The 16,275-nt window shown below is 43.2% G+C and overlaps 1 protein-coding gene across 2 annotated transcripts in view; it reads left to right on the top strand.

The window, feature by feature from the left end:
* Window positions 1–16,275, top strand: part of appl1 (adaptor protein, phosphotyrosine interaction, PH domain and leucine zipper containing 1) — a 68,355-nt gene that overhangs the window by 36,074 nt on the left and 16,006 nt on the right. Inside the window, exons 10-16 of one of the 2 annotated variants that reach the window (XM_039771280.1) lie at window positions 2,382–2,540; window positions 2,621–2,809; window positions 3,103–3,145; window positions 6,622–6,678; window positions 10,726–10,817; window positions 11,054–11,251; window positions 14,496–14,545. In XM_039771280.1, the coding sequence (XP_039627214.1) occupies window positions 2,382–2,540; window positions 2,621–2,809; window positions 3,103–3,145; window positions 6,622–6,678; window positions 10,726–10,817; window positions 11,054–11,251; window positions 14,496–14,545 (788 nt within the window). Of the gene's footprint in view, window positions 1–2,381; window positions 2,541–2,620; window positions 2,810–3,102; window positions 3,146–6,621; window positions 6,679–10,725; window positions 10,818–11,053; window positions 11,252–14,492; window positions 14,546–16,275 lie in introns of both variants that reach the window. The other variant, XM_039771279.1, reaches the window with a different exon arrangement.

Raw genomic sequence — 16,275 nt, 5'->3', positions numbered from 1 at the left:
GGTCAGGAAAGTGTGGTGGCCAGTCAATGGTATCAATTCCTTCATCCTCCAGGAACTGCCTGCATACTCTCACCACATGAGGCCAGGAATTGTCGTGCACCAGGAGCCACTGTACCAGCATAGGGTCTGACAATGGGTCCAAGGATTTCATCCTGATACGTAATGGCAGCCAAGGTGCCTTTGTCAAGCCTGTAGCGGTCTGTGTGACGCTCCATGGATATGCCTCCCCAGACAATCTTTAACCCACCACCAAACTGCTCATGCTGAATGATGTTACAGGCAGCATAATGTTCTCCGTGGCTTCTCCAGACCCTTTCACTTCTGTCACGTGCTCAGGGTGAACCTGCTCTCATCTGTAAAAAGCACAGGGCACCAGTGGTGCATCTGCCAATTCTGGTATTCTATGGCGAATGTCAATCGAGCTGCATGCTGCTGGGCAGTGAGCTCAGGGCCCATTAGATGACATGGGGCCATTGGGTCACCCTCATGAAGTCTTTCTGGTTGTTTGGTCAGAGACATTCACACCAGTGGCCTGCTGGAGGTCATTTTGTAGGGCTCTGGCAGTGCTCATCCTGTTCCTCCTTGCCCAAAGGAGCAGATACTGGTCCTGCTGATGGGTTATGGACCTTCTATGGCCCTCTCCAGCTCTCCTAGAGTAACTGCTTGTCTCCTAGAATCTCCTCCATGCCCTTGAGACTGTGCAGAGAGACACAGCAAACCTTCTGGCAATGATACGTATTGATGTGCCATCCTGGAGAAGTTGGACTACCTGTGCAACCTCTGCAGGGTCCAGGTATCGCCTCGTGCTACCAGTAGTGACACTGACTGTAGCCAAATGCAAAACTAGTGAAGAAACAGTCAGAAAAGATGAGGAGGGAAAAATGTCAGTGGCCTCCACCTGTTAAACCATTCCTGTTTTGGGGGTCATCTCATTGTTGCCCCTCTAGTGCATCTGTTGTTAATTTCATTAACACCACAGCAGCTGAAACTGATTAACAACCCCCTCTGCTACTTAACTGACCAGATTAATATCCCATAAGTTTCATTGACTTTATGCTATACTCTGATTCAAAAGTGTTCCTTTAATTCTTTTGAGCAGTATATATATATATATATATACAGTAGAGTCTTGCTTATCCAACCTTTGCTTATCCAACATTCTGCATTATCCGACATCCCACTGCAAAAAAAAACATCAATCAGTAACAAGAACTGCAAGTTGCGAGTGTGAGCTTAGTCTATCTTTTGTTGCTAAATTCATTTTTTCAGTTACATTTTTCAGTTGTTTTGTTGTAAAACACGATTACATATGTGGCCCGCCCTATCTGGCGTGTGTGTGTGTGTGCACGAGAGTGTGCGCGTGAATCTCTCTCGCGCGCTTGTGTGTGTGTGCGTGCGCGTGCGTTTCTCTCGCGCGTGTGTCTGCACAGGTAATGGACAGGGAATGCACAGGGAGAGACTGACCACGTGAGGAAATCATCGGCGCGCACAAACCGAAAGGGAAACTGGATTGTTCCTATACCGTTTGTGTGGTCCTGAACAGAGGCAAAAGTTTGGCAAACTTTTTGGTCATAACCCGATTTGTACGTGTTTAGAGACGTTCTTGAACCGAGTCACTGTATTAGGTTCGGAATGTGTAAAATTATAACTTGGTTTGACGTTTAATAGGCTTTTTCTTAACACCTCTCATTATCCAACATTTTCGCTTATCCGACGTTCTGCCAGCCTGTTTATGTCGGATAAGCGAGACTCTACTGTATATATTAAAAAATCCCCAACACTGACCCCTGCTGGACACCACTTTTAACATCTCCCTAATTCTGATAAGGTTCCGTGCACCATCGCCTTCTGCTTCCTGTGTCTGAGCCAATTCTGTACCACTCATCTTCACTCCACACCTGGAACTCCCACTTCTTTTAGTTTGATGTCCAACCTCTCATGTGGCACCTTATCAAATGCTTTCTGAAAGTCCAGATAAATAGTATCATAAGCTCCACTTTGATCATACCATTTTGTTGTTTCCTCGTAGAATTATAGCATGTCATAAAACGTGACCTCCGATCCAGATCCACAGGGACAGATGCAGAATATCATTGCACGTCACATAAAAGTGGAGGTGGTTCTTTTATGATTTATTAGGAAAATGTTTCATACTGTTTTTTGTAAAGTACATACAACCCTGTGGCCATGGGTTAGAAATGCGGACATGGAAAAATGAACGAATGAACATCAGACCTGAAGTCAAGTAATTTTTTTTTATGCTGGATCATACATACAAATTACCTTATTGTAATCTGCTGTTAAAAGTGATGTAGTTCTCTTTATGGTGCTGTTCCTAACAAGTTGCTAATTCAAGCATGCATTTCTTTCTCTGTACAAAGTGTTCGCAGGGAAATGGAGTCCGAGATTGAAATAATGCAACAGACCATCCAGGACTTGGAAGAAGCAAGTGATCCTCTATATCCTCCAGATCCAGATTTAAACAAAATTCCAGTCAACAGAAACCTGACCAGGAAGTCAGGGTACCTCAATGCCCGCAAGTAAGTCTTTACTTGTAAACCTGGGCTTTTACAACAAATCACCTATGGATTGTGAAGTCTATTTCTGTTCTTTATTTCAGTAAGACTGGGCTGGTATCTTCCACCTGGGAAAGGCAGTACTTCTTCACCCAGGGAGGAAATCTAATGAGCCAAGCACGTGGGGATGTCGCAGGCGGTTTGGTGATGGATATCGATAACTGTTCCGTAATGGCTACTGACTGTGAAGACAGAAGATATTGCTTCCAGATTACATCTTTTGATGGCAAAAAGTGAGGCTGCTTGACTGCTTTTATTGTATTGTGACATGTCTACATTACAAAGAATGTTAAATAAAAATGAAATTGTCTTCTTTTTAAAATACTGGTACCCTACTTCTTCAGCTAAAAACATTACTAGCAAAACCTAAAGAATGGAAACTTCTAGAAATTTCAGCATCAGCATTTTCTTAAGAGTCTTAACATCCTGCTTGCTTGCCTGCCGAGTAACAGAGTGAGCTGTATTGTAGCTAGGCTGGCGTCTCCGTTAGAATGGTTGTAATAAGACTTTTCATTTTATATTTCAGAACTGTCATTCTTCAAGCAGAAAGTAAAAAAGACTGTGAAGAGGTGAGTGTTATGTATTAAAATGCTGTCTGATTTCAAATTGTATCTAAATGAATTCAACATATTAACAGAAATAGACCACACATTAATTATTTATAGAGTGTTTACATATACAGTCATATGCCAACTTATGGCTCCATTTGGGAATAGCCATTTAGCAGTATGTCGGTCACAAATTGTACAGGCCATTGCAGTTGAGGCTCTGTGGGTCTGGTGTGGGACTCTGGGACACATACTTTAACTTCCAGTATGGAGTAGCACAAACCGATGCTCAGGTCTCAGCGTCTGCAGGCCGGGTCCGTGTAAGTCGATGTTTTTCCACCACTGCGTTGAGATGCTGGTTGGTTGCTGGTTTTGGTTTGCAGGTGGGTTGCCTAAGTGAATGGTGCTGCTGAGTGATATTTCTCTGCATTTCTAAGTTAGTTTGTGTCACCAAGGAGGCTTTTTGCAACTGCTGTTAGTGGAATGTCAATGAAATTAAAAGCTCAAAACTGGGTATCGGGACTATAAATGTTGAGAAAGTCTGGTGTAAAGAAGGTGGTGCAGGCTGAATTCATAAGGATTATCCAAAATAATCCTTAAAGGGTCAGAAAACATGATACCTTGTGAAATAATAATAACTAGCCGACGCCCGCCATAACATACGCCATTGTAAGAATAGGAACGGAAACGGTGAGAAAGGAATTCGGAAATCAAGAAAAAATAAGTACTTTTTGAAAGACGCAGTTGTGAACAGGTGTTTTGCTGGAGACGACAGATAATGAGTCGAAAGATCTAACCATAGAAAAAGCCACGTATAACTGACCGTGGCTGAAGGCTGGTTGTTGTAGATTAACACAAATCTTTGCAAACGTTTGTCCTTGTGACTTGTTGATAGTCATGGAGAAGGCGAGTCTGAGTGGAAATTGTGTTTAAATGTTCGGAAGGAAGGAGAGAGATTCTGGGAATGAAGATTGTTTCAGAATTTTGGATAACAATCAGTTTGCACTCAATAATATTTGTATGTATTCAGGTAACGATGAGTCTTGTTCCGTTGCAAAGACCTTTTGATGGCATGATATTTCGGAAGAGCATAACTACGGCTCGCACCTTCAGAAGAAGGATACGGGGAGGCATGCCAGTTGGTGTGAGGGTGTGTAAAAACTCCTGTGGGCACGTTAGTTGATTATTAGGATCGTCACTGACCACTGTATCTACACTCTTGAAGGTCACTTTGGTTTGGAAGAGGACGAATAGGAATTGAGAAATGCCGTGTGGGCTGCATGTGGACGGGACCGGTTTTGAAGAGGAGCGGCAGGCAGTGTGGGGAAGGGTTTGGAAGAGGACGAATAGGAGTCGAGAAATGCCGTGTGGGCGGGACCGGTTTTGAAGAAGAAGCAGAACGAACCAGAAGAGAAATATATATAAGAGATAATAATAATAATAATAATAATGAAAGATTTCTTACTGCAGCTGATTTTGACAATTTCTAACATTGTTACCCTATTGGTTTTCTATGGTCCTTGGCTACAAAGACGAACCGCCTCAACTCGGTCGGCCATAAATTGGCACATGAGTTATGCTAGCTGTGCTACCTATTGAAGATGAGTGGGAATCTAGCAATCAACACAGGCGACAGCATTAACATTTGTAGTACAATGTATCCGTCCAGTGTGTACATTTCTGTTACATAACATTTGGTACAGGATTCGTAAAAGCAGTGCTATTGTTTGTGATGCACCATTTGTTGGAGAGCAAATACATAGCAACCGGAAAGGGATAAGAACAGACTGAAAGACGCTTGTCCTTTTTTATATCATTATATCTATTATAATGTATAATATATATAAAATACAGTATAATATATAATACACACACTTGTGTGTGTGTGAGTGTGTACTATAAAATATTCAATCACAAGAGCTTAAATGTTTATTTAAAAAAATCCCAGAGACTAAATGGCACTCGACTTAATCTTCAGACAACTGCTATTTTTAACAGCAGTACAGTAAAAAGTTAAAAAAAGGAATGCAAAGCATAACATAATAAATGCGGCCGATTTATGAGTAATCTAACACTGACACTTTTTATAAAATGTATTAATGTTAATTCTGTAAGTGTCATTTTTTCAGTGTTTCTAGTGGTGCTAATAGGTGTACAGGTTTACAGCTGTAGAATGCTGAGTTTAAGCTTTGACCAAGTACACGATCTGTCTGGAGGTTGTGCATTCTCTTCATGTTTGTGCTGGTTTGTCCCCGTTGTCCTTGTCCCTGTTTGAATGAGAGAGGCTGCATGTGTTGTTTGCATCTTACAAGTTTTCCCTACGAAGTACTGGTGTCCCATCCAGAGTTGGTTCCTGTTTTGCACCCAGTACTGCCTTAATAGGGCTTGGCCTGTATCATCCCACACATTTGAGCACATTTGATAGTGGACAGATGGAGTTTTTTTAATAGCTACTGTGACAGATTTAGGGTTTGCTCGCACCCTTGTACCCTCAGACCACACGTCAGACACCAGGTAAAATTCCAAAAGATGAATATTTATTATAATAATAAATGCACAAAGCACCCTCCACTCCCAAATACTCCAATAACCAATACACTATAAACAAATCCTCCAATCTCCCAGACGCTTAGCCACCCTGCCTCCCAACTCAGCTCCCCGTCTGGGAGCTCCCACAGTCCTTTTATATCCCCCGACCCGGAAGTGTTCCCAATCCAACAGTCCACAAGTCCTTATTCCTTCTGGGTCAGGTAAATAGTCCTTTTCTTCAACCCGGGAGCACGTCGTTTCTTCCTGTCACATGACCGTGACGCACTCCCGGGTCATAGGGCACATAAGAGCCTACAAGCCCCCCTACAGCGACGCCTGGTGGCCCCCAAGGTATCCAGCAGGGCTGTGTACAAACACTACATAGTTCATGATGCCCTGCTGGAACTCGGGGCATGATCATGCTGTTGGGAGAGCTCCTCCTGGTGGCCTGGGGGTGAGAGCCGGAGTAAAATGCCGGCAATCCAACACACTACATAGGTAGTAAGTTAGTTGTGTGCGTGTGTGTGTGTGTGTGTGTGTGTGTGTGTGTGTTACCCTGCACTCCAAGGACCTCCAGGCACCTGGGTTTATTACCACAGTGACTTTTGTCTGTGTGCATTTTGCTTGTTCTTTCTTTGTGGATGATATATTCTTCTCACACCCTAAAAATGTACGTAGTGGGTCAATGAGTGATTCTGTATTAGTCCCATATGCTTGTGAAATTCAGTGTGTGTATTTGTAGCTTGTGAAGGGCTGATATCATATGTAGGATTGATTTCTTCTTTGTGCCCAGTCCTGCTCTTACTCGCACAGCCTTGCAATGAATAATCCGGTGAAAGGTGAAAGAAAGTATTTATTTTAGCTGAAGGAACAAAACAGTAATTCTACAGTAAGAAAAGGGCTACAATGATATAGGACCTTTTTCTTACAGACCATGTGCTAATGTTGGCCTTGATGATTATTTTTAGTGGATTTCAACAATCAACAACATCTCTAAGCGAATTTACCTCAGTGAAAATCCAGAGGTAAGTGGTTGTTTATTCCTTACCACCAACAATCATTAAAACCCTTTGCACACTTTTAACACTATAGACTCGTGCCTCTATTTAGAAAATGACCTTATTGCTTATTGTGGTGCAGAAAGGTTTTCAGATTCATTTGTGTACCCATGAACAGTGTAGACCACATTAAGCACTACTCCTTGTATCATAGTTTGAACAGTCTGCCTGCAACTCTGAAGCCATATTGCCAAACATTAACACTCCCGTCTACTTTTAACGTTATCCGAAGCAGACTGTGTGTTAAGTGTCAGGGTTTTTTTGTGTACATTTTGTTTCACATTCCTTCAATTTAGCACATACAGTATTGTTTTAATGTGATTATTAAGGACTTGCTTTCTCATTTTGTTTTAGTCATTCTAAGTGGTCATTCAGATTACTTCACAAAGCAAATAAAATAATAATTGGGTTGGATATTGAACAGAAGTAGATATATATTTGACACCTTCAAGCTAGGCTCGTCTGAGTTGGAGGCATATTTGCTGTGAAGTGGCATGTTCACTTTCACAAATAAGAGCAGAGCTTCAGGTAGCCATATAATGTTTTACCACCTGAATTGTTATTTGAATTCTTAGATGAATCTTAAACATATTATATACTAGGGGGCTCCGCTCGCCCACCCCCGGGTTTGGTTTACCGGATATACAATTTTTATTGTCATGGGAATTTTTACATATGCATTATTTTCACTTTTACTTTAAAAACGTTTGTAAAAACAATACTTGTCCTTTATTTCCGGCCCCGGGCATGGTTATATCTGTTTCTTGCAGGGTATATAACGCTGTAAAGTGGGGGCAGCTGAACGCACGCTAAGGAGATGCTGTCGGATCATCTGCTGGCTTTCTACTGCTGGCGAGCTGCCTGTTCTGCTTGTCGCATGTCGTTGTTTTGTAGAGATGGGAGCACATGAAGTGTGTCTGCCAAAAGCAATCCAACAACTGCTAGGTTAGATGTCCGTGGACCTGTTTTAAATGATGGCTCACTGCCTTGCCTCGCATGATGTTGTAAAAACAATACTTGTCCTTTATTTCCGGCCCCGGGCATGGTTATATCTGTTTCTTGCAGGGTATATAACGCTGTGAAGTGGGGGCAGCTGAACGCACGCTAAGGAGATGCTGTCGGATCATCTGCTGGCTTTCTGCTGCTGGCGAGCTGCCTGTTCTGCTTGTCGCATGTCGTTGTTTTAAGAGCTGGGAGCACATGAAGCGTGTCTGCCAAAAGCAATCCAACAACTGCTAGGTTAGATGTCCGTGGACCTGTTTTAAATGATGGCTCACTGCCTTGTCTCGCATGATGTTGTAAAAACAATACTTGTCCTTTATTTCCGGCCCCGGGTGTGGTTAAATCTCTTTCTTGCAGGATGTTTAACGCTGCTCACGTTGTGAAGGGGGGAGAGCTGCTGTTGCGCTGCCCGTCGATCATTTTAAAGCTGCTGTCCTTTTTGCCACTTTGTTCCTCTGCTGCTCGCGTTGTGAAGAGGGGGGGTTAGGGTGGCTGAACGCACGCAAGGAGAAGTTGTCGGATCATCTGCTGCGAGCTGCGTGTTTTGCTTGTCGCTTGTCATTGTTTTAAGAGCTGGGAGCAAGTTAAAGTGTCTCTCGCGGGACTTCAGATTGTCTTCTGAGAAGATCACCTCTTGTCTCCCTAGTCTGCCTCCCCAAGATTTTTTTATAATAGAGAGATATGGACATGGATGTACAGTATATGGAATTGTGTCAGTAGCAGAAGATAATCATACAGAGTTTTGAGACTGCCTTCTGTTTATAGGAGTTTGAAATACCTCAGATATGAAATAAGGTAAAGAGACTTGCCACAAACCCACATGGAATAAACAAAAACAGCATCTGGTCTGTAATTTTCATTGGTCATAGTTGAAGATAACCATGAGAATCACTGTGTTGAAGCTTCAATGATGCTTCTAAATATATGCATCCATGCATTATCCACTGCTTATCCCACAAAAGCAGAAAACACTTAAAAGTAAACCGAGAACTATATCATAACCACTTTACTTTGTCATTCTGAACCTTTAAAACAAGGTTTTGTGTCCAAATTATGAAACAACAACAGAAACCAAGAAAGCACAAGTATTGTAACTCTTTAAACCTTTTTTTTTGTGATTTTCTAATCTTTGAGTGTTTATACCTTGAGTAATTATAATCCTTGGATATTGCTAGTTTGACTTTGTGTTGGTCAAGCAGTTGCTCATGGAGTGCAAAGTGAAGCCCATGACCTGCATTGTGAGGGAGTGTCAGTTACGGCACTACAGCTATGTGGTCATCTGGCTCTCAGGATCGGATCCTCATTGTTAAGCAACCGATGGAGCAGGTCAAGTGGACACCAACGTAATGCCTGGCTAGATGGTCATTTCTGAAGGGTGGGGCTGGACCATGTGTGCCAACTGGAATCTCATGCTGTTTCGTGTGGTGGGTGTGGCGACCTGACCTGATCTGAAGCAAATGCATTAGTGCTATGGTGAAATATATCTCTTTAGTCAGTCTGTCAGTCAGTCAGTCTATCTTTCATATAGTTCCTTATCTATCTATCTATCTATCTATCTATCTATCTATCTATCTATCTATCTATCTATCTATCTATCTATCTATCTATCTATCTATCTATCTATCTATCTATCTATCTATCTATCTATCTATCTATCTATCTATCTATCTATCAATCAATCATGCCAGATGCCTGGGGGAGCGACCCGGCCTGGGACGCCTTGGAGGACCGGAAGAGGGCGTACGCCCACCTCAGACCACGTGGGGGCAACCATCCTTGTTGCTATGGGGATCACGGGTACAGAGCTTTGAAGCTTGACCCTGTAGGGGCCCGTGGTCACCGCCAGGGGGTGCCCCGATGCCTTGGGAGCCCTGGACCTCAGCACTTCCGCCACACCCAGAAGTGCTGGGGGGAAGACATGCAGGGACACCTGGAGTGCTTCCGGGTATGCAGCCGGCACTTCTGCCACACTGGGGAGTGCCGGTAGAAGATTGCTGGGAAGCACCTGGAGCACATCCAGGTGATTATAAAAGGGCCTGCCTCCCTTCATTCAGAGACTTTGAGTTGGGTGGAAGCAGGACGAGGTCTGGGAGGAGGTGAAGTAGCGGCCTGAAGAAGTGAAGGCATTGTGTGTGTTGGCCAGGACTTTGAGGACTGTGGCACTTTAGTGTAAATATGGACGATGTGAATAAACCTGTGTGGGGTAATTACAATGTGTCTGCCTGTCTGTGTCCAAGCCAAGTTCCACACTATCTATCTATCTAGTGGCAACACCACCTATGTACAGTGCAAATCTGCCGACTATGCCAATTGCTTTATTGTAGAATTACACCACAATCCACTCTCGTCTGTCTGTCTGTCAAATGAGTCAGCTCAGTCTTAACTCTGAGGAGCAACTTCCTCATTCCTGGTTTTAGAAGATAAAGGAAAACGACTAACATATAGGTCATTCTGCCAGAGCTAGTCCTATCTGCATTGCTCCAAGTTGACAGTCTGAATTTCCACACAGGGGACATCTTCTCCACAAATCAGGGCTGCTGCTAATTTTAAAAATTAGGGTTACGTCCCTGTGCACATTAAAACGCTAAAGTCCTATCAGTCTCCCAGACAATGACATGCCCTTTAATCCACTTTTCATTTACTTGCGTAGAAATGGTCTAAATGCAAACTGACGTCGGTGTCTATGTACAGTTCGTGTAGAACAAACAAACGCTTTAGGCTTGCAGACCATAGATTGAACCACGGAGTCTGCAAAAGTAAGGCTAATCTAATAAGCAAGTTTCTGACCCCTGTTACCCTGCATTGGATTATGTGCCTTTGAGAATGTTATGTTTTATTATGTAAGATATTTTTGTTTGAATTTAAAAACACATAGATTGGAGCTCTCCAGAGACCGAGCTGGACGCCCAACTCTTAAAGTGACGACTCTTCATTGTGTGGGGAGCACAGTTATTACTTTAAAAGAAAAGCCAAGCTATCACTGACCTGGATTCCATTTTTCCCATTTATTAGGAAATTGCAGCTCGGGTGAACCAGTCTGCTCTAGATGCAATCACTCCATCACCATCCTTCCAGCAACGACACGAGAGCCTGAGACCCACAGCGTGAGTTCACTCTTTTGGGAGACGAAAAAATATTAACAAAAATGTTTTCATATATTGGTTTTTGTGTTTTTGTAATGTACACTTACCTCTTTTTATATAGAAACCGGGTGCTGTAGGCAAACTTGTCTTTTTATCTGAGAAAGGTGGTAGCCTGTGAGTTGATAACTGCTTGACCATTGAGGTCATGATAACCCAAATGGAATGTGTACTTATTTTTGTTTTTTTCCTCATTTCAGACAAAGCCATCTAAAAACTACTCGAAAAAGTAGTTCTGGATCTTTGGTGACTGGACCATCCACACCCGACTCTGCAGCTCTCTCTGCTTTGTCTTTGGATTCACTTGTTGCCCCAGATACACCTATTCAGTTTGACATCATCTCCCCTGTTAGCGAGGAGTATGCAGGACAAGGAAAGGCGCAGGGACAGACAGGCAGGTAAGAGCGGAACACAAACTGGCTGAGCAGCGGCGTAGTAAAGCGGCCTTTTTCAAAGCAGAGTTGATTAGTGATGTAACCAGGGGCGTCAGTGAGCCCCATACACAAACACACACAGAGTCCCGGGTTCAAGTAAAGGTGTGTTTATTACACCACAATACTCAAAAGTCACACAAAGCACAGATTTCTCTCTCTCTGTCTTCCCACAATATTCTCTCTCACACCGCACTGTCCTCCTCCAATGGAGTGTTGCCTCTCTTCCTCCCAGCACCGACTGCCCTGGTTAAGGGAGTGTTGTCCCTTTTATTTTGGACCTGGGAGTACTTCCTTTGCCAGGGTGATTGACCGATGGATGTACTTCCAGGTCACACCTTTGTCTCCCTGCAGCGCCATTTTGCGGCACCCAGTGACCCCAGCAGGGCTGCTCTGCCGGACTACATCTCCTGGCATGCCCTGCTGGCTTCCCACTGGGGACTGATATCTGGGGCTGCTGCCATCTAGTGTACTGGGGGAAAAAAAGCCCTCAGTGGTATCTTCATTCTTCATGCACCCCCTCTGGTCCTTTTTTTCCGGGTATGATTCCGCTTCTCCCCCCCAGCTCGGATGCTTGTCTGCCCACTAGGAGCATCCCATCTGGGTTAGGTGTCATCCCCTCTTCTGGCTGGGATGCCCATCCAGCCCATGTGGCATCTACAACGTAAAGATACTGATTCCTAAAAGTTTTTCTTGTGGGTGTGTGTGTGTGTGTGTTCGTACAAACATTTACAAGTTGCCTTCTTTAAAAAATGTCTGCCAATAAAGAAGCTGGTATAATAAGACAACTGCACAGTTTTACTTCATTCGCCTGCATAAATTTTTTGAGAAGACCTCCATGTCCCATCTTATGTTATCCTCCATACAGATCTTTATATCTAACATACTGTGGAGGATAGTGCTTTCACTTGATCTATTGGCCTTTATTAATAACATTTTGGTGTAATAAGTGATTTCTTTGGAGTGGTTCTGTGACATCTTTTCTTTGTTATTATTTACAGTCATTAACAATGCAGTTACATTGTAATAATGCATTAATTTTAAGCTGCAGAACAGTCTTGTGTCTTATTATAGGAGTTGCTTCTGTATCAATATACTTCAGAAAGCAGATTTTCAAGCGCGATCACTATGTCTGTGGCCACTGGTTTATTAATCAGAATCAAATTCCTATAGTTCATTTAATGCCTTGTGTAATTAGATAGTTTGTGTTTGGTGTCAGTCTTTGTTTTTAGGCATGTACAACAGTTCATATTTGCTCCTCTTCACAAATACAGGTAGTCAACAGGTTACGGACATCCGACCTACAACTTACGAACGAGGCTGCAGCAGCGACGCGTGCGCCTCAGTAACTGCCGCTCTGTCATCTTTGGCCTGGGGATGCTGCAAGCGGTCGCTGGAGGGGGGCGATTGCGCTGCTCACGCAGTGTAGTGTCCCTCGGGCGGCACCCGGCGGCAAGTGATGACCTGTAGTCACTGGGGCCACAGCTATCGCTCATGTGCAGGACGATGGTTCGCTGCTTGCCCACTGTGCCGCCGCAGCTACTGCTCCTGACTGGACACAGGCTGGATGGAGCGGAGGGGGGCATTTCACTGCCACTCCCAGCACACACTACTGGCAATGCTACAAGCGGTGACCCGGTTGTGGTTGAACGGAAGCCATTGAGGGTGAACAGGGCGGCGAGGGTAGCATTGTAGTGTGCCTCGGTTGGCTGCCTGTTGAATTGGGGTTGGGCGATTCACTACCCGCCTTTGGCCGCACCGTGTTCGTTCTCGGTAGGCGGATGCTGCAGGAACCATACTGTAGTGGAGGTGACTGTGTGGTGGGCAAGTGATGACACACCCCCCCCAACGCCGCCCCATTCAATCTCAATAGCAAGCCTGCTTGTACTGTTACACACATAGCAGGAAGTTGTCTCTTGTCAGTACATCAGACGTGTTGATGACGGGTTACTTCTTGCTGTGATATGGTGTACAGTGCTGTGCAGAAGAGCTCATCTTAACCTTTTGTCTTCACCCTTCAACAATGTCTCTGAAACACAAATCTGATGCAAGTGCTGGTGATACAGTAAAGAAGAGAAAAACCATCGCCATGGAAAATAAAATAGAAATAATAAAAAGGCCAGAGAGAGACGAAACTCCATCATTCATTGGCGGAGCACTTGGTTACAGTCGCTCAACAATAGCATTTATTAAAATAATGTACCTGTTCTGACTTACAAACAAATTCAACTTAAGTACAAACCTACAGCCCCTATCTCATATGTAACCCAGGGAACTGCCTGTATAAAGAAATGAGTATTACTAGTCAAATGTCATTTTTCCTGCTCAGTCTGAGTTTGCTGCTTCCAGAATATCCGCGAATGAACACACTGAACAAGTGCCCTCTGCATTTGGGTCAGCAGTGACATGTTGTTTTCACATGATGGTGCTAATTTTGGAAAGAAATTTGAAGACATGCAGTAATGTCGGTGAATGATTTCACAAGGAAAAGGAATAAAAATAGCAATTCTTTTATTGTTTCTTAAAATCAAAAAATACCTACAGTACTTTGTATTACTACAGTATCTACAAAATGATCTGAACTGCAATTAAAGACAACTAAACTGTTCATTCAAAAGTTGGCCTTGATTAAGGCATCATTTGAAGTAAAATCCTGTGGACGAGTGGGAGTAAAAATTCCTCACCAAAGTGGTGCCCAGCTGTGCTTAACACAAGTGTAGATGGGCGAATGGGTAAGCAGTCGGTTTAAATGTACCTTCTCTCTGTGCATGATGGTCTAAATCGTATTACAAAGCAAAAGGAATTTTATTTGTAAATAATCAAAAAAAAAAACAAAAAAACGGGCAAACCGTTCATAAATACCATTTAGAAAAGGAAAGCAAATTAGTACAACAGATCATGCACAGGACCCAAATCAAGATCAGTGCAGAGTTTGAAAGACATGTAGCGCTTGTAATCTGTTCTGCTTTTAACTAATTAAACATCAAATTTCAAAAATGCATCAATAGAAAAGTAAATCTTTTATTTTCTTCTTTTACTTGTGTTACTTTTTATCAGAGCGGCACTGTTAGCTGTTTCTTTTAAATATGGTATGTGTAGCTTTTAGTTTTATGGATTGACTCATTCTTCTCCATGTTACTTTAATCCCGTGTTTCAGCCGAGTTACTCCATAGTCTTAGAGAACTTTTTTTTCTTTCTTTCTTCAAAGAAGGACAAACCCATTTGGTGAATCTGGAGTCAACAAATCTGAAGATAGCGAAGGTGAGCAACTTTTGTGAGTGTGCAAGTTCTGTTTGCCATTCTTGAAATCCGAGGTCAAAGGGGGTAACTTCTGATATCTAATTGAATTACGTCGGGAGAAGGCAAAGAATTGGAGTTGTAGTTCAGGTTTTGGTATCTAAACTTAGGTGGAAAAAAGTTCAGGATGGAACCAGTGGCTGTCTGCCCCGTTGAATCTGATATACGTAATTTATTTTTTGTACTTTTAAGGGTAAATTCTACAGCAAGATTTAAAATGTTCCCTCGGACTTTAGAATTCTTCTTTAGAAATTGCTTAATTTGAAGACCCTGGGCATTTGTTACTGCCATTACATTTGATTTGGTCAAACTTTTAGTATTTGTGTTTAGTTTGGTATTTGCTCAGAAAGATTTTCCATCTAACACTTCTCATGAGGAACTCCATTTTGATTTTCTTAGCCCAAACTGAAAGATTGTGTTGTACTAATTGTTTACAACACCCCCATTCTTATAGATGTGTTAAACATTTATTATTATTATTACCGTTGACATCAGCGAGCCATTTAATTGATTCCAGTGCTTTGGTTCCAGACCTTTTGGGCAAGGTTGTGGGGTCCAGCGGCTGTGGGGCATCTGTTGGTGAAGAAAGATTCACGGATCTTGAATTGGCTGATTATGCTGTGATCTTCGCAGACTCGATGGAGGCTCTGATCGGGGCGCTCGAAAGACTGAGTGAGGAGTCTGAGTGTCTGGGCTTGCGAGTGTCCTGATAAAAACCAAAAGCCAGACCTTTAATGCCCTCTTGGGCACGACCATCAGCAGTGTGTCTGTCTGCGGAGAGATTGTCGACCTCGTCGAGAGGTTTACTTACCTCGGCAGTGACATTCATGTCTCTGGTGATTCTTCCTATGAAGTCAGTAGACGGATTGGGAGAGCATGGGGGGTCATGAGGTCACTGGAAAGGGGTGTGTGGCGCTCCTGATATACAAACAAAAGGACGAAGGTCCAAGTCTTTAGAGTCCTGGTGCTTCCTGTCTTGCTATATGGTTGCGAGTCATGGACGCTATCCAGTGACTGAGGTGAAGACTGGACCCCTTTGGTACTGTGTCTCTCCGGAAAATCCTTGGGTACCGTTGGTTTGACTTTGTGTTGCTCATGGAGTCCTGAATGAGGCACATTATCTGCATTGTTAGGGAGTGTCAGTTATGGCACTACGGCCATGTGGCGCGTTTCCCAGAGGGTGATCCAGCTCATAAGATCCTCATTGTTGGGGACCCGAGTGGCTGGACCAGGCCAAGGGGTCACCCATGTAACACCTGGCTGCAGCAGATAGGGGGTCATTTCCGGAGGGTAGGACTGGATCGCATGTCTGCCTGGGGGGTTGCAAACCGGGATCCTTAGTTGTTTCGCTATGTAGTGGGTGCGGCAACGCACTGTACCAGTGCATGCTCCCCAACTTGACTTGACTTGAGTGCTTTACTAGTACTACATAGAGGCAGTTGATTTTCTTAATAAAGTTATTCCTGTAATTTTAACTTGTTTGTGATAATGTTCATAAATGAGATAAAATTTCCAACCATCCAGATCTAGAATGCACATAAACCAATTCAGTGGATTTTGATGTTTTTGCCTAAAATGTAACTATATTATTGCTTTGTGCCCTCCCACACCATAACCTGTCGTCTATTCGAGAGGAGCGGAAGCTTTAGATTTGTCGAATATTTTCATCTCCGGTTTTCGACAGATCTCCAAAA

Source organism: Polypterus senegalus, chromosome 12, assembly GCF_016835505.1.
Source record: "Polypterus senegalus isolate Bchr_013 chromosome 12, ASM1683550v1, whole genome shotgun sequence".
In the NCBI taxonomy this organism is placed as follows: domain Eukaryota; kingdom Metazoa; phylum Chordata; class Cladistia; order Polypteriformes; family Polypteridae; genus Polypterus; species Polypterus senegalus.
Note: the sequence above shows the minus strand (reverse complement) of the source record. Positions and strands in the feature narration are given on the sequence as shown.